We start from the raw sequence: 19,446 nt of genomic DNA on the forward strand, positions 1-19,446 counted from the left end.
AGTTGGCCCTGGTAAAATCACTAAGTTATGCACAGTAATACATATCACAAACTCTTTATATATAAATATACTAATCTTTAAAAACGTTATATTTTTCTCTTCAGTACGTCCAGAGTTCACTGACACTTTAGCAATCAAACAGGGATGGCATCCGATTCTTGAGAAAATATCTGTGGAGAAACCTGTTGCCAACAATACTTATATAACAGAAGGGAGTAATTTTTTAATCATAACTGGACCAAATATGAGTGGGAAATCCACATATTTAAAACAGATTGCTCTTTGTCAGATTATGGCCCAAATTGGTAAGTTATGCTTTTACTTTAGTGTTACCAATTATATTCCCTTTTGAAAATGTTTTGTGCCTAGATTTTAGCTCCACATGCCTAATTAACGCAAGAAAAGTTTTGAGTAGATTCTCCTACCTAAAAGTATGGTAGTGAGGGTGGGGTTGTGACTCAGTTGTAGACTTCTTGCCTAGCATGCATGAGGCACTGGGTTCGATCCCTGGCACCACGTACAATAAACAAATAAAATAAAGGTATTGTGTCTATAAAAAAAAGTATAGTAGTGCACCTATTATGTAGATTATAACTTTAACTCTTGGTATTCATTAAAATTCATTTGATTTGGATTGTATAGTGGAATATTCCATTTTGGAATATTACAAAATTAGAAACTTGCTTACTCCATTAATATTGTATCAATTATCATTGAATTGAATTATATAAGAATTTCAGGATCAAAAACACTTTTTTTGTGAGAAAAAATGAAATGAGTAGGATAAGCTTTTGCCTTGAATAACCCATGTGAGTTTTTCCCAAAGTTATAATATTTCAGATAAAGAAATTTATCCTTTAATTAAAGGGTACCAATAGCAATTGGATGTTAGGCATACATATATGAACACACAACACTGTCACATATTCTTGCTGTCCAAACAACTACTATCTCTGAAAAATGAGTGTCCTTGAGGAATATATGGATCAGGGATAAAATTTTTGGCCCTAATGCAGGAATTGTCAAGCAGGCATGGTTTTGGTTCACTTTCCTCCAAGCCTACAAATTTGGTTTTGGTTCCAGATCCCTAGCCCCCAAAACTAGGAATTTGGCAATGTCTGAAAATATTTTTTGATTGTTAACTGGTGGGAGTATAGAGTCCAGCAATGCTGCTAACATTCTATAATACAGGGCTCCCTTCTTTCTCCTTCCCTCCTTCACCAACACATAAGAAAAATATATTGAGCCTGAGATGTTAGTAGCACGATGGGTGAGAAACCCTGGTCTAATGTAAAGGATTGCAAGGAACACAGCAATGGTAATATTGTTGATACAGAGAAAATTTACTCTTAGTTCTGGGAAAGAAAATCAGAGATTAACAAATAAAGGAAATTAAATATTTTATTTAGAGTTTTCCTGAAATTAAAAATACATCTTAACTAACTGATTTATATGTGACGTAATCTCCTACTTGAGTATTTATGAGGAGCTTTGTCTTTTAAAAAGGCTGTCCAATTATTGAACAGCCCTAATTGTTAAAGTATTCATTATACTAAATTCTAACTTTCTATAACTTGTATTTATTAGTCCTAATTCTTTTATTTATCACAGAAAAATCTAGTCTTTCTGATATTAGTTCTTTAAATATTTAAAGATAATTATTTTCTGTTGTTGCCCATCTTAAACCTCTGCAATACCTCAAACTATATATAGTGTCTGTATAGTCTGAATAAAAGAAAGCTCTGGGACTTGAAAGGCTTGATAGTAAGAGCACAGACTTGGCAGGTAGATCCATTTATCCAGTTACTAGTTGTGTAATCTTAAGTAAATTCTTTAAATTCTCAAGTCTTAGTTTTCCTATCTGAAAATGAAGATTATAATATTAGGTACATACTTCTAAGAATCATTATTAGAACTGAACTAATATATACAAAATACTGTGAAGGGGAGGGTATGAGAAACTAAATGGACTTCCCAGACAGAGGTAAAAGCATTTTTCTAAAGCACAGTAGAAAAAAAAAGTATGATGTGCTCAAGGATTTACAAATAGTCCTGAGATTTGTAGTTCTGTTGAGCAGAGTGACTGAATGGCAGGATAAATGGACAGGAATTAAATCATGAAGTGTCTAGATCCTTACTGGAGGAGACTGAACTTTATCCAGCAATCTTTAGGGAGCTATTTAGCAAGAGAATGGCATGATCCGATTTAACTTAGATAGATCACTCTTACTGGTTATAGACAAGAACCAGACCAAAAGCAAAATATCAGCTAGACAGCTTTTGTAATAATATAGATAAGCAATTTTGAGAATTTTGGGGGTGGAGGTTAGGAGAAAGGATAAAATACAAGCATGCCAATTAATAGCATATTCTATATTTTCTTTTTGGTACTTTTAATATTTATTCTTCATTTAATTCTTCTGAAAACCCAATAGGAAATTTATATTTAAGAGATTAATAATTTATTCTCTCTGAGGGAAGGGCCCATGTCTGTATTACTCACCCCAACACATAATAGCTTTTAATAATTATTTGCTAAATTTCTACATAACAAGGAAGATCAGGGCCAAAGATTTGCCCAATATATCCCCATATCAGTTCTTTGCCTTAGTCTACCCAAATGGCCCTAATAGCTAATTCTGTTTCTCTGTACCTTCCATGTATTATCCTAATATATGTATTATTTATCTATTGCTTATAAAAATATAATGAGTATTATTATTAACTCCATGTTATAGATGAGTAAATCAAAGAATTGGGAAGTAATTTATCAAATATCACATAATTCCTATGAGGCAGATGTATATGTAGCTTGCAGATGTATTTTAACTATAGATTCAAACTCAGACAGCATGACCCTAGACTCTTAACTCTAAATGAATAAAATGTCCCATCTTCTAGACTATTAAGAAAGAAGCAGTTCATTTCCAGTATCTTGAGAAAATAAAGGTTGTTTTTGTTTTGAATTAGACAAATCTGATTGAAATTCTGCCTTCATCAATTCTTTATTTAATAATTTTCAGAAAACATTTATCATGAGATTATGATGTGTTAGAAGCTGCTCTAGGTTTATAATATCTGCTTTTAAGAAGATTAAAAATAGATTAACATGAAAGAGCTACATCTTACTAGCTTTGTAATTCTGAGGCTCCATGTTTTCAGTGGTAAATGAGAAAAATTAGAACCTACTTCAGTGGATTATCTTGAGAATTGGAGAAAATAATTATAAAATGTCTAGCATGTGAAAAGTAGGTGCAATCATTATAATTGCCATCACTAATTTTAGTTTTAAAACTAAAAGTAGTGATGGCAATTATAATGATACCCCGATAATCTTGTTCTTCTGATCTAGGCTCCGTCCTTTATCCTTATCTTTGTTTTAAATGGCTATTTCTTTGCTCCCATTATTTCACTATTTTATCTATAAAGAATTTTATATGTGTAATACTTTCCCCACTCAACTATTGTATATTTATATTCTTATGATGTTAGAATGTCTTTTATATCCCATACTATGTAGAAAGATGGGCGCATCCTATCTGCAAATAAAGATTATAATATTATGTACATACTGTTAGATACATACTAATCAGATTGACTTGTTTTCAAAAGATAAATGTTTTAGATTAATTAGCATATTAATTTCTCAGATAAAAACAGTCTTATGGATTAAAATTCACCTTTTTCATTTCTGATCCTGTCTGTTTCTGTATATTTATGATAATGTTTTCTAATATACCTTTCTATAGTTATTTTATCAACTTGAACTTTATAAACATTTCCTTCAAATTCTCATATTTTGAATGTGATTATCATTTAAGTATATTACTTAAAAATTACTCCATTTGAAATAATATTTGTATTATTAGAACGTCCAAATAACTTTGTACAACTATTTCCATTTTATATGTGAGAAAGATGATACTCAAGAGAGTTCAGTGCTGTTCAAGATTATGAAATAAATAACAGGGCTGGGCTGTGTTTCTAACTCTATATCCATTGCTCTTTCCACCACATAATTCTAGTAAATGAGTCAAGAAGTATAAAATGTTGTTGGTACTTATATAATTTTTTATAAAAAATTTTATAAAAGCATTTTAGTTTACTTTGATCTTATATTTTATAGGATCTTATGTTCCAGCAGAATATTCTTCCTTTAGAATTGCTGAACAGATTTTTACAAGGATCAGTACTGATGATGATATTGAAACAAATTCATCAACATTTATGAAGGAAATGAAAGAGGTATTCAAACAAAACATTTCTTGTGTTAAATATATTACATTTTCCCATTAAAGGTCAATTATGCTAGAAAGTATTCTTGAAGTAAAACTTGCAAAGTGCTTATACTCCTTTCTGAGAGCCAGAGGGCAGTCAAAGACAGCTTCCTAATTTTTGTTTTAGGAAGAAATAGAAGTGAATATTTTATTGAAAAATATAGTTTAAAAGAAAATCTTGTTATTGAATGAAAAAATATGCTTACATGTTTTTATATGGAATGTATAAAAGATTTTTCAAAAAACAATATTTAGTATCATTCTGTATAATATCTATTTTTCCTCTTAGGCTTGATTTTAAAATAAAAGGTAACTGTTAGAAGGATTTTTAAATCACCCTACATTTGCCCTTATAGAATTCTCTTTTGCTGTATAAAATATGTAGCCTTCCCTATTTCCAAACCTATATCAAGTAGGCTTGACAGCTAAACATAGCTCTTGAAATATCTATATTAGGTAGGAATTATTGGATTACTATAATTGGATAATTTTCTGTAAATAGATAGTGAATAAAGTTATCATTTGTCCCACAATTTATATAATTACTTAGTATATATTGAATGTCTTTGGAGGAGTATAGCAATATACCAGGTGCTTGAGGTGTTTCTTTAAATCATCCTAGCCTTAAAAAGCTTAGTCTCACTGAAAGAAATAATGTTCATAAAACTTATATTGTGTCATAATATAATATAAGTGGAATTCTATCTTCAGTGAAAGAAGATAATATTCTTTGGGGTAAGGAGCACTTCTGACAATTTAAGTCTTAAGTCTTTATTGATCAGGAATTCCATTTTTTTTTCTTAAATGAAGAATTAAGAATTGGGCACTTTTTTTCCTAAATTTTTCTTTCCATCTTTATTGAATACAGAGTGATGGTAAAATAAATTTGTTAGATGATTTTAAGTACTTTATGACAGTGGTTAGTCATTTGTAGAGAAGAAAATGACTATCATGATATTTTATTTGAACACTTAATTCACTGCTTTGTTTTATTTCACTATCTCTAAAGACATCAATATTTTAGATAATGATTATTTACTCTGTTGTCTCATATACATATGCATATGTCTGTCTCTTTATATATCAGCTATTCAATTGAAATTGTTAGTTATGAGATCTTGAGAAAGAAAAGCAATGTGTTATTTTCTACTCAGCAGGATTTCTATATTAAAATACGTTTCAGATGAACTAATAAAGAGATTGGGTTTTGTTCCATTTTTCTATGATAGTGACAGCTGTTTGGCTACAATGAATAATATTAAAATTATATTTTTCAGATAGCATATATTCTACATAATGCTAATGACAAATCACTCATAATAATTGATGAACTTGGCAGAGGTACTAATACAGAAGAAGGTATTGGTATTTGTTATGCTGTTTGTGAATATCTGCTGAGCTTAAAGGTATACTTCTCTATTTAATGTAAATGTATTAATTTTGAGTCATTTTTGATATATTTATGATTGGATGTCATAGGCACCCCAAATAGCTTTGCAAACAATTTTGGGGTTGAAAATGTATATCATAGCATTTTATATTTTTGTTGCTTTATTTCTGATGGAAATGGGAATAATTAGTATGATAGCTGTAATATAAACAAGGAGAAAATAAATACAAAAAATGTAAAAGATGGTTGGCTTTAATCAATTTGAATAGAAAAATATGAAGACATTTTAATAATTATTTCCACATGTAATTATATTGTTTATGATGTCACAACATGACGTAAACACTATCCATCTGAGGTCACTTGCAAAACTCTATTGACCTACTCATCTAAAATCTAATTCCTTTACAGAAAAGAGTTTTTAACAAATCAGCTATGTCAAACAGTTTCTTTTTTTAACTTCAGATACATTTTATTATAATCTTAATACAGTCTACATAAATTTCAACTTGTATTTATTTGGGTTCAGTTATAACATAGCATAATAAAAATCAAAGCACTGGTTGTCTGAAATAAAGCAGGCAATCACCATTCAATAAACACACTTGATTTATTTTGTATAAAAGGGTTAAGTTTACAACTAAACTTTTATAAAAAGTTTAGCATGAAAAAGTAACATCATTACACTTTTAAACAGTGTTTTTTCTCTATTATTAGTCTAAGTTTTAAAATGTCTTTTTAGATGATCATTCCAAATACTTTTTATATTTAGAATACCTTAAAATATTCCTAAGATGAACCTTAAATGAGAGTATGTAATGATTTATTATATAAAATAAGAAAAAATTTCTTTTATACACAAAGGTATGTGATGAATTAAAAAATAATGTTCTAAGCACTCAGTGAGACCCTGTCTGTAAATAAAATAAAAAATAGGGCTGGGGATGTGGCTCAGTGGTAGAGTGCCCCTGAGTTCAATCCCCGGTCCCTACCCCCCGCCCCACAAAATAATAATGCTAATCGATAATTTTAGTTTCTATAATTCTAAATGTCAGTCAATTATAATTTCTCATATAAATAAGATGTACTTATTACTTAAAACCAAAAGCTAATTAGTATCTATGGTGGATGATTTTATGTGTCAACATGACTGGGCCAGGCATTTGGTCAAACATTATTCTAGGTGTGTGTATGAGGTTATTTCTAGAATGTGTTAACATTGAATTGTAGATTGAATAAAGCAGATAACCCTCCCTGATGTGAGTGGTCCGCTCCAATAGATTAAGAACCTGAATAGAGCAAACAACCAGATGACTCAAGAGTCTGCCTGCATTTGATTTGGAAAAGGATAGAGTTGGGAAGGAATGGAATACTGAAAGTGTGAATAGAGATGTATAGGAAGATCATAATGAAGTTGGAGATATTTAATCCTTAAATTCTGATGAATCTTTTTTGTCAGACCTCCCTACCCCTAGTGAAAGTAGCTTTCAATCTCATCTGAGGAGATTACCCAGCATTACCTAAGGAAACTATAATGACTGTCCTGAGGCAGTTTCCATGTAACACAATGCTGAGTATACTCCCCACTCCCCCACTCATCTTGACTTCTTTTTCTAAAACCTATACAAATAGAAATCTAGGAAACATGGGTGGGGATGGGTATTAAGGGTATGGGATAAAGATAAAAGAGAGATAAAGTGGGCTGGTGATGTGGCTCAAGCAGTAGTGCGCTCGCCTGGCATGTGCACGGCGCTGGGTTCGATCCTCAGCACCACATACAAATAAAGATGTTGTGTCCACCAAAAACTAAACAATAAATATTAAAAATTTCTCTCTCTCTCTCTCTCTCTCTCTCTCTCTCTCTCTTTAAAAAAAAAGAGATAAAGTTGAATCAAGGTAATTTTATTGATATGGGCTGTAAGTAGAATCTGTATTTAATATTGCAACTCTGTGAATTAAGAAGGGCTCTAACAGTTTGGTTGGTTGGCTGAAATATGGAGCATAAGTGGCCCATCATGAGTGAGTTGGAAATACTGGGTATAATTCAAGGCAGAAGAAAAGCTTCAAAGCTAGGGAGGTTGGAATGTTAGAGTGTATTTGTCATATATGACCTATTTACCCCTTCTGGGAAAGTTGAAAAGACATGCCTTTCACCATGTATATAGGAAATAAATTTATGAGAGAAGTCCTGGCATCGTTGAAATGGTCTGTTATCACTCTTTTCTATAGGCCAGACTTTATGGTGGGAACTGTGGTTTCTGAATTGGGAAACCTATAATAGGAATAATTGGATTTGTGGTGACAAGGGCCAAACAGTGATACTCAATCACCAAAGTCAAAGTGGGCATAGTTACTACCATAATAAGCAGAAGAGTCAAAACAATAATCAGAATAGTTTGACTTGGGAGCTTGTGAAGATGACAGATTAAAGGAAGGGAGCACTTTCCAATTGTTATACAGCTTGAGATTCAAGCAGCACAGGAGTATTGCTTCTTAGCAAGGGGGGTACCTGAGGGAATTCACTTAAATTCAATACTGGATAGTAAAATAATCATAGAGACACAGAAATTCAGAAGCTTTGAACATAGAACAGGAAATAATACATTAGAGACATAGCAGCTTTGCTGGTGGTAGCAGCATTAGCACTGCCAGTTTACCACAGAGGGGAGGGAGAACACAGGCTGAAAGAGAAAAAGGTACTGTGAATAAATTTGGCATGAGAGAACCATAAAATGGAGAAGGAGGCTGATCTCAACTGACCCAGAGATATTGGAGCAAACTGATGATTGAAAGAACTAGAACCTCTTGGCAGTGAGAAGAGAGTTGAGACGAGACATTTGCAAGTGACTGGGTGGCAGCATTCAGTGTGGAAGCTCTGGAGTTCATAAAATATATTGCCAACCTGTTCCAACAAATGCCTGGTGAGGTGTCCAGAGTGTACATGGCCCATTGCAACTGAAATAGGCATAAAGAGGGGTTGTGCACAGGGGAATCCAGGCTGAGGATACCAAGGGAAGACAGGCTTGTGTTACCATTGTTTCTAGCAGTTCATGCACCAGCTGGGGAGAGATCCTCTTGAGAAAGAATCCTGGTACACTTTCAAATATTTATACAGTCATCTCTCAGTGTCTGTGGTACCTGGTTCCAGGAACCCCCAAGTTTACCAAAATCTGCAGATTTTCAAGCTCTTATATAAAATGGTGTCATATTTGAATGTAATATAGGCATATTTCCCTGCATACTTTAAATCATCTCTAGATTCTTTATAATTCCTAATATAATATAAATGCAATGTAAGTAGTTGTTACACTATATTAAGGAACATGAAAAAAAAAAAAGATTGTCCATGCTAATACAAACCTATCTTTTCCCTATATATTTTCCATTTGTGGTTGGTTGTATCTATGGATATGGAGCCAATGGATATAGAGGGATAACTATTCAATTTATCCTCCTCCTACCCAATCCCCCAAAGGGATATATGGCCTTTCACCGGGATAATTGTGCACTAGGGAAAAGAAGCAGTCAAATTTTGTAAGGACTACTGACTGGTCCTGGCTTTGAGCTTTCTGTAATTTTAGGAGATCCAAAATGTTACTGTAGTCCTTAGTTAGAAAAGGGACTTATGAAGGTCAGGTGATCAATTAAATTTTAGTTTAAGTCTATCTCACAGTGGGCCCAGTGAGTTCCCAAACTAATTCTGTGGTTATTTCTCCAGTACTGTAATGCCTAATTAAAATATGCTTAACAGCTGGAAAAATCCTTACATTGGTTCCCTGAATTGTGACTTGAGGGAAATTATCATTGTAAAGGCCAAGTAAAAGCCAACAGAACTGCCTGTATGCACAATATGCAGGTACCCCTAATGGTGGACAACTCTAGCACTATAATTTCTGGGACATCTCTTAAACATAATTATGAAAAAAAATCCTCTCAGAAGGAAGAATTTCAAGCAGTGCACCAGGTTGACCACTCTTCCTGGAAGGAAAAATGGCCAAATATGCAACTATATATTAATTCGTGGACTGTAGGCAGTGGTTTGGCTACATAGTCAGGAACTTGGAATATGATCAAACAATTGATGACAAGGAAATTTGGGAAGGAAAGATGTGAATAGACTTTTGAGGATAGACAAAAAAAGATATTTGTGTCCTGTTGAATGCCTACCAAAGAGTGATCTCAGCAGAGGAAGATTTTAATAATCAAGTGGATAGGAGATAGGATGACTTGTTTTTGTTTTTTGTTTTTTTTGTTTTTTTTTTTTTTTAGAGAGAATTTTATTTTTAATATTTATTTTTTAGTTCTCGGCGGACACATCATCTTTGTTGGTATGTGGTGCTGAGGATCGAACCCGGGCCGCACACACCCTACGCGTGCGTGCTACCAGTTGAGCCACATCCCCAGCCCAGGATGACTTGTTATGTGGATACAAGTGATATGGTTTGCATATGTGGTGTCCCCCCAAAGCTTATGTGTGAGAGAATACAAAAACTTTCAGAAGTAAAGAACTATAACCTAATGAGTGGATTAATCCTCTTGAATATATTAACTGAGTAGGAACTATAGGTAGATAGGATATGATTGGGGGAAGTAAGTCACTGGGAAAAGACTAATAATAATAAAAAAAATGAAAATTAAAATTAAAAAAAAATAAAATAAAAAAATTTTTAAAAAATTTAAAAAAATATTTACAAAACAACAGCAAAAAAATGAAAATGAAAATAAAACCCAAATTAAAAAAAATTAATAAATGCAGTCTTAGAGTTTGATTAACTTCTCTTCCAGTAGGTGGAACTGTGCCCACTGGGCCAAGCTTCTCCTCTCAATAGGTGGGAACCAATCACTGTGCAGCAGCTCTTACTCCCAGACTGGGTGGGTCTCCAATCCTGACTGCCTAGGGCCTTCTCTTGTCTCTAGACACTTCCCCTCTTATCCTCTAGCCAGACCCCGCTCACTGGTGACGCTCACCATAATATTGGCTACACGCCAGGTCTGCTGCTCCTGGGAGCTCTGTTTTCATGAAAGCCTGGGTACACTCTCCCTGTTTGCCATTCCCTCGGACCCTAAGTTTGTAGAGCTTGGGGCTGAGAACCTCCAGTGAATTTGCTTGCCCTCCAGTAGCCACACCCCCGGTAGCTGGTGCAAGGGACCTCAGTTGTCAGCACTGGTGGGAGCGGTAGCCGGGAGTTCGGCGCTGCAAGTCCAGTGCCACTCCTGATTCCCTTGGTCTGGCTATTGCGCTCACGGGAGAGCTGGGAGGGGGGAGGGGCCCTTAAGGTTTCCGCCCCCCTCCCCCCTGTGTGGAGAGGGAAGGCTAGGGATTATACACCTGTTGCCGCTGGTTTCAATGAAGTTATCTCCTCTCCTGCGTTTTGGTGATGTCACTTCTTTGCCATGGTGGTATCCCATGCAAATGGTGACAGTTCGTTCCCTTTGCTGGGTGACGAATGCAACGAGTGGGTACTGACTGTCTCTCCCAAGCCCCGTTTCGGCGGGATCCTTAGTGCTGAGTCATAGCGGTTTGGCTGCCGCTACTCACTTTTAAGGAGCTTAAAGTTAATTGTTAGTTTTATAATTTACTATCTTCAGTTCCTAGCACAATGTTTGCAATAGAAAACATTGTGAATAATTATTTGTTAAATTGAACTAATGTGAAATACAGTTTACAAAGTTATTCTAGTAGATAGGTTAGACACATAATTTTTAAGAATATTGTTATTGACCATGGTCCCTAGCTTTTTAAATAGTTTATTCCAGTAATCAAGGACTGCTCCCTTGTTCTTTTATATCAACTTGTTCTAAAGAACTCACTCCAGTAGACCGGCATTGATTTCTTCTAGGATCAGTGACCTAATTACCTCAACTAAGCCCTACCTCTTAAATGTTCCTTCACCTTCTAGCATTGCCAAACTGAGGAACAAGGTTTTAACAGCTCCTAAGAGGATGCACTCAATATCCAAACTATTAGCAAGTTATATACAAGACCTTTTCTTTCCTTTCTTGCTACCAGTCTTCCATGGTTATACCATTTTGCCAACCAAATCCATCCATCCATCTCTCTCTCTCTCTCTCTCTCTCTCTCTCTCTCTCTCTCTCTCTCTCTCTCTCTCTCGCTCCCTCACTCCCTCCCCCCCTTCTCTCCCTTGTTTGTGGTGTTGAGGCTAGAACCCAGTGCATTCTAGGGAAGAGCTCTACCAGCTGAGCTACATCCCCGGCCCCCAGCCAAATATTTTCTTTTTAGACTATTTTAGTATTCTGTTTTCTATTGATCATCTATTTCTTTTCTCATTGGTAAATATGTCCTAAAACACTCAATTATGCATACCTTTGCTTATTTTAGCAAAAGTAAAAACTTTGGTGGCTTTGCTTTTGATTTGATCCCTAGCACCACAAAACAAACAAAAATCACATTTAGGGAATTTCGAATACCTAAAGGCAATCCATTGATTTCAATTACAGGAAGAGAAGCTACTTTCAAAATGGAGTTTTTGAAAGTTGAAGGAAATATTATGATTTTATCATGTGTGGGGGTTATCTCCCTACTAAGTGATTCCCTCAGTTAATAGTTTTGTTTCTGGCAACATCTTTTTAATATCTTCAAATATATTTCTTATGATCTTAATTTTAGATTTGTTCTCTTTTCCATAAAGTACCATACACATATATATGAGGAAAAATAATAAAGATATTACTTCATTGGATATAAAATTTCAAAATACTTTAAAATGGATTGATCATGTTAGCCTCCACATTATTGGTTTTGTTCTTACATCTCTGTCAAGCTATTTGGAAAAAGAAATTAAATTTTTATGTTTAAATAGTTACAATTGAATTTTCTAATTCACTTTAAAAAGCACTAATATTCATTGTCTTTTATGTATTATAGGCATTTACACTGTTTGCTACACATTTCCTGGAACTATGCCATATAGATGTCTTGTATCCTAATGTAGAAAACATGCATTTTGAAGTTCAGCATGTAAAGAATGCCTCAAGAAATAAAGAAGCAATTTTGTATACATACAAACTTTCTAAAGGACTCACAGAAGAAAAAAATTATGGTATTGCATATATAAATTATAGATTAAAACACATTCTCTTCAGACAAACTGTTTTCTCCCCTTTTCTTGGCTATCAATCTAAGCAAACTTTCTTTGTTTTTTTTTTTTTTTGTGTGTGTGTGTGTGAATGTTTATATGCCTAAGACTATATGTCAAAATCACATTATGTATCTGTTATACTGGTTAATATAAGTTCATATAAGCTGAAAATTTATACCATAAATATGACATTTATACATTATAAGCTTATATATATATATAATATACACACACTTATATAACTTTTTAATTTAAAAACTTACATGAACCAGTAACTGTGTAGAAATATGTTACATGAAAGCCCTAGAAGTATGAATTTCTACTCTTACAAAAATATAATTTAGTTTATAATTGTAAGTTAAATATTAAGTTGAAAATTGTACATTTCCTACATACACTATTAGGAGTAAATTCATTCTGTTTTCTTCAATTTCAGAGTATTACTAATTAAATGAGAATTATTACCAAATCATATGATATTTCTAAACTTTATTAGATACTTTCTACATAAGTAATTATATGACATATAAAATCATCACAGATTCAGAGAATTTTCAGTTGATCCATACATATAAGGTTCCAAAAACCATTTTAGCTATGGATGTAACTGACCCTGTGAGGAAAAGTAAAGCATCCTTGTTTTACTTTTCAAAATGGTAAATCAACTAGATAACTTATTTGTATCACATGTCTAGTCTTTATAAGCCTCAATTTCATTACCTATGAAATAGGGATAATTTTTTTATATAGAGAGTGTCATAAAGATTCAATGTTATCAAAAGTCAACTGCCTAGCATAGTACTTGGCAATGAGTAACTTCTCAATAAATATTGTCATTGCTTCCATTGCTTCTAAAGTACAATAAACAATGGCACACAGTAGAGTGCCTGCATGGCATTGATACAATACAATTAAACTTTAAAAATACAAGAATAATAGTTTATACTTTGAATTTGCATAGAGTGGTTACCTACTATTGTATCTTCTGAGAAATCTCATAGTTTTGCTAGAGGAACATTCAGCTGTAAGGTTGTCTCTGTGACTCAACATTCTCATCATTTGAAAAAACAAATATCCTTCCACCTTCTATTAACCAACTACTTTTTGTTGGTTTGTTTTGGTACCAGGTATTGAACCCAGATTGCTTAACTACTGAGCCATAGCCCAGACCATTTTTTATTCTATATTTTTAGACAGGGTCTCACTAAGTTGTTGAGTCTGGCTTTGAACTTTTAATACTCCTGCCTCAGCCTCCTGAGCTGCTGGAATTACAGCCAGTATTATGCTATATGCTAGGCAGCTGACTTTTGATAGTTTATTGAATTTTTATGAGTCTCTATATATGAAAAATTATCCCCATTTCATAGGCAATGAATCTGAGGCTTATAAAGATTAGACATGTGAAACAAATAAGTTACCTGGTTGATTTACCATTTCAAAAAGTAAAAAAAGGGTGCTTTACTTTTCCTCATAGAGGTCAGTCACATAGTTGCTAGATTGCAGGCATAAGCCACTGTGGCCAGCAACTGACTGTTTTTGTAATTGTAATATTAATGTTATTTTTTCCTAGTTACCTCTTTTCTTTCCTGTCTCAGAAGTATATTGAGAGGTAATTGATATTTTCCTTATTTGTCTGGGACAAGCAATTAAATCTAATAATTGGGAAGTTGTCATCTAAAACTTTGGAAAACTTAATTTTGAGAATTGAGCAGTTCAGAAATCCTTGTACAAGGGAAATTTAAATCTTTGGAAAAAATATTAACATCAGTTAAAACAAACATAAAAATATCATAAATAACTATTTTGAAGCCAATTTTTTAATTTATAATTTTAGGTTTAAAAGCAGCAGAGGTATCATCACTTCCACAATCAATTGTCATGGATGCCAAAGAAATCACAACCCAAATTACAAGAAAAATTTTGGTAAAAACCACTTTAACAATAAGAATTAATTGTTTTTCAAATTAAAAAAATGGTTTTAGTGTACTTTCTTATTTTAGTTTTGACCTAAATATCTTGTAATAGTAATAGTTAAAATAATTAAATATTTAAAATATAAAGCTTAATTCTTAAGAAAATTATTTTTATTTCTCAAAAAATTTTTGATTTGGCCTGTTATGGCTTTTCCCAGCACATCAGCTACTAAAAGAAAAAAATTCAGCAGTTCAGTTTCTATATTAATTATTGCCAAATGAATTTATAATGAGAAAATAAAATTGCCAAATGAATTTATAATGAGAAAATAAGTATTTAAAAGGGACTTTAAAATAAAAATCACTATGCATGACATTTGTATTTTTATGGTTTTATGTAGCATTGAAAAGAAGAAATGAAGTAGTTAGGTCTTTCTAATAAAATGATAATAAATGTATTTGTTTTACTATCATTTTTATAGGTTTATAGAGGTTAAGTGATTTGCTACAAAGTAGTATATCCAACACTAAAAGCACATCCGTTGACTCAGAAAATCGGAAATATTTTTCATTTTTCAAATTAGGTTGCTTTGTAGTGTTTTAAAAAATTCAATGTGAAAAAAAAAAAGAAAATTCAATGTGTTCAGTAAGTTGAGCTAGGCTAGGTAGTGGGAATTTTCTTCAATAATAGTTTTCTTTCACTTTTTCTTAACCTGCCTTCCACTTTTTATTGCATTCTTTCCTTCTCTGATTTTTTTAGACTGTCTCTATGACTTCACTTGTCTAATTACCGATTTAAATCTCTTCATCAGTAATTTTATCAATGTTATCATTCTGAAGTACCTCTCATTCCATAATTTTTCAGATTTAATCTTGCCAAATTCCTGTTATAGGCCACTTCTTCACTGGTCATCTAGGCTTTAACTTTCCTAGTAATGTTTGAAAAATATTCTAGATAGTCTAATTTTATCCACTATAAAATTCTTAGATTATTCTAACTTTAGTTGAATATTTTACTGAATAATTTTTTCTTCTCCTTTTATTGATCTCTATAACTCCTTTTCTGTAACTCTTTCAAAAGAGTTACAGAAAAGGAGTTTCCACCCTTTGTGAGCCCTTGTTGCACAATTCCTGCAAAATTCTGTTCTTAGAATATTTATTTTTCACCCATCTCATATTTCTTCTATTTTAAGAAAAAAGATTGCTTTTCAGACTTTTTAAAATTAACTTTTCTGGGGTGAGGTTGTAGCTCAGTGGTACAGCGCCTAGAATGTGTGAGACACTGGGTTCGATTCTCAGCTCTGCATATAAATTAATAAAATAAAGGTTCATTAACATTTAAAAATTTTTTTTAAATTAACTTTTCTGTTTTCTTTCCTTCTGAGTAAATTATTGTTTGTTTCATTTTTTTCTTTTGCTTATTCTTTTCTGCACTGATTTCTCTTTTTCTATGAATATGATTATTTTTTTTTCTTCCACCAAGAAATCCTCACCCCAATTTCTTAAAATTATTTTCCCACTTCTCTTTTTTACTGAAAACTCAGGAGTATCTATACTTTCTTCTTCTGCTATCCACTTGTAATCTTAATCTTTTTTTTTTCTTTTTTTAATTGGTTGTTCAAAACATTACAATGCTCTTGACATATCATACATTTGATTCAAGTGGTTTATGAACTCCCATTTTTACCACATATACAGCTTGCAGATTCACATTGGTTATACATCCACATTTATACATACTGCCATACTAGTGTCTGTTGTATTTTGCTGCCTTTCCTATCCCCTTCCTATCCCCCCCTCCCATCCCCTCCCCTCCCATCTTCTCTCTCTACCCCATCTACTGTAATTCATTTCTCTCTCTTGTTTTTTTTCCTTTCCCCTTAGTATTTTGAAACTTTTTTCTTAAATCCCAGTTAATCAAAACATCTTGTGTTTGTTTTTTAAAAATCACTTCTTATCTTCCATGATATCTCTATGGCACTTATCACTTCCCTTTCCTTAATTCTGTCTTGGTTTTGTGCAGTTTTTCTCTTATGGACATTTTTATCCTCTTATTTCTTTGATTATTACTTATTTCCTTTCTTCACCAACACTTTATCTTTTTACACTTACTAAATATAAATGTTTATAATATTTTTCCCACCCCCACACTTTTTAAAAAATTTGCAGTCTTGGTGATCTCATCCTTTTTCATAGATTCTGTATCACTACTGCCCATCTCCAAATCTATATACATTTCCCCTTGACACCTTAGTCTACTTTTTAGGACAAAAATTGAATTGAGAATTACTTTTTCTGAAAACATCTCCCATATCTTTTCTTTCAAGCCTCCCAATGACCCATAAAAATCATCTATGTATCCCTCCTTTAATTACCTCTCATTAGGTCTATGTAATTAAATTGTCTCTCTTTTCAACACCTCCTGCATACTTCTACCAGATTATCTTATAATGCTTAGCTCTTTTCAGATTGTTTGCTTACTCAGAAACATTCAGTTATTTCTTAACAATATAAAAGTTGAACTCCTTAGCCTAGTGTTAAAAGTCTTCTATATTATTTCTCAAAACATAGTTTTAAGAAATTAGAATCACATGAAATGTTTGGTACATCTTAGATTTTAAGGATCTCAGGAATTTGTGGCTCAGGAATTTGCTTTTTTTTTTTCTTAACCAGTTGTCAGATGATTCTGAAGTTTGTTGATTTTTGTGTTAAGATCTTCTTTGTTATCTATACAAGCTTTACATTACTTCACTCAATTTTGCATAATCCACATTTGTCACATTGAATCACTTGTCATTTCATCACTTTGACTTGATTGTGTAGCATGCTTTCGAATGTGCTTTGGCTGTTTCTTCTATGAAGAACACTCTCCCTTCTAGGTACTTCTACTCATCAGGATTCATTCCAAATACTCCATTTAATTTAAGCTTCTCTTCATGTGATCTAGAAGTGAACTTCCCTTCCTCAGAACTTTTCATAATTGCCATAATAAATTGCTTAAAATAAGCCTTTTTACCACTAGACCACAAGCTCCTTGAACTCTGATATTATATCAGATTCACATTTTGTATTCTCCCTAGACACATATACACAAGCTTTGGGGTCTGGAACATAGAAGGTAATAGATATCTAAAATTTGTTATTTGAATAATAGAGTAATGGTAATCAACCTATGTATTAAGTAGAAACATGGGTGAGTATATGATAACCTTATTCTATCTCATGGAATCTTAACTCATCTTTTCCTATAATAAAAGTAGGAAAATATTTAGAATTCCTTGCTGTATTGAGAAAGAGTCGACAGGATTGTATTTCTGGGAGACTAACCAAGACTTTTCATACATAGTTGAGATTGAAAATGTTGACTCCTCTATCTAGATCAGGCAAAGGTATGAATTAAGAATTTTTCAGCTGTATTTCCAATCATGAAGTACTATTCAAAAATGGAAATATATAAAAGTCTTCCAAATTCTCATTTTAAATTTCTTGGGTATCCTCAAGTATAGTTTGTTAGGAATTAAGGCATAATTTTAAATAGCTATTTATGTTGTGTATTTTTAAAATGTACTATTCCCCTCCATGAATATTTTCTCTTAGACTCCAACAATTTCTACATATGAGTTCTGTTACGGACAAGGAATTTTCTGATGACCCATTATGTCCACCAGTTTATCTATTGAGGAATTAAAATAGGAGACACATAGTGGTATATTTGGATAACATTAAAATTATGATTACTGTATAGCAATGAGTAATGCTATTTTCCCATACCATTTTAGTGAAAAAGTATTTGTAGAACCTTTCTCTGTTGAATTTTCTATTACTTATTTTGGTATTTTTATTCAAAAATTTGATTTATTTAACAGAATTTTTTTTTCATTGAAAAGCGATTTTTGAGGATTTAAGGTTCTGTCATAAAGTAATAAATGTTCATAAGAAATTTCATTCTTCCAAATAGTATTTTTATTCTTCCAAATAGAATTTTAAAAATTTCTTCTAGTGTATTATTTTTACTAGTTGGATGGAACTGATTCTTATCTTTGAGTTCCTCCATATTTCTATAGAAGTAGAACAGTGTCAAACTATGATTTAAATAAAATTGTATTCATTTTAAATTTATATCTATGGATATTTAATAACAGCAGCACCAAAGGAGTACCCCGGAGATGGAAAGACAGAGAGCTGTGTATCATCTAGCCACAAGACTTGTTCAAACGGCTCGAAATTCTCAATTGGATCCAGACAGTTTGCGGATGTATTTAAATAATCTCAAGAAGAAATATGAAGAAGATTTATGCAAGGCTGAGCAAGTTCCAGGAAAAACTGAAGAATAATACAAGTCATATTTTATACTAATGAAATAATATATCTTAATATCAGAAACCTTGAAGTAATTTATTTCCTAAGAGCAAAAGAAAATATTTGCTAAATATTTTAATTAAAAACCATATTATATTAACCTCAGAATTTTCATCTAAATATTCTAAAATGAACAAAAATTTGCTATTTTAATTTAACAAATGAGAACTATTTAAAGGAATGATCTTTATGTTAGAAAAAAGTATAAGACATAACTTTTCTCTCATTTATGAAAATCACATTGCTAAGTTTATTTGCATTTATAAATTATAATTTAAAATATTACATATACCTTAACTTTAAAAAAATCCTTTCTTTTTAGATTTGGAAACTTGTTTGAGTTTTTTTTTTAACATTCTATTCTGAAGTAATATACCCTATAACTCAACAATTGCTGAATTGATACC

General features: G+C 32.3%; 1 protein-coding gene across 1 annotated transcript in view; it reads left to right on the top strand.

The window, feature by feature from the left end:
• The window catches only part of Msh4 (mutS homolog 4), a 64,361-nt gene extending 45,197 nt beyond the window's left edge, over positions 1-19,164 (top strand). The window contains exons 13-18 of the mRNA XM_078026509.1: positions 105-305; positions 4,127-4,245; positions 5,555-5,683; positions 12,554-12,728; positions 14,602-14,690; positions 18,823-19,164. Coding sequence (XP_077882635.1) covers positions 105-305; positions 4,127-4,245; positions 5,555-5,683; positions 12,554-12,728; positions 14,602-14,690; positions 18,823-19,014 — 905 coding nt within the window. The 3' untranslated portion in view covers positions 19,015-19,164. The remainder of the gene's footprint in view (positions 1-104; positions 306-4,126; positions 4,246-5,554; positions 5,684-12,553; positions 12,729-14,601; positions 14,691-18,822) is intronic.
• Positions 19,165-19,446: the final 282 nt, after the last annotated feature.

This window comes from Ictidomys tridecemlineatus, chromosome 11 (assembly GCF_052094955.1).
Source record: "Ictidomys tridecemlineatus isolate mIctTri1 chromosome 11, mIctTri1.hap1, whole genome shotgun sequence".
Lineage (NCBI taxonomy): Eukaryota > Metazoa > Chordata > Mammalia > Rodentia > Sciuridae > Ictidomys > Ictidomys tridecemlineatus.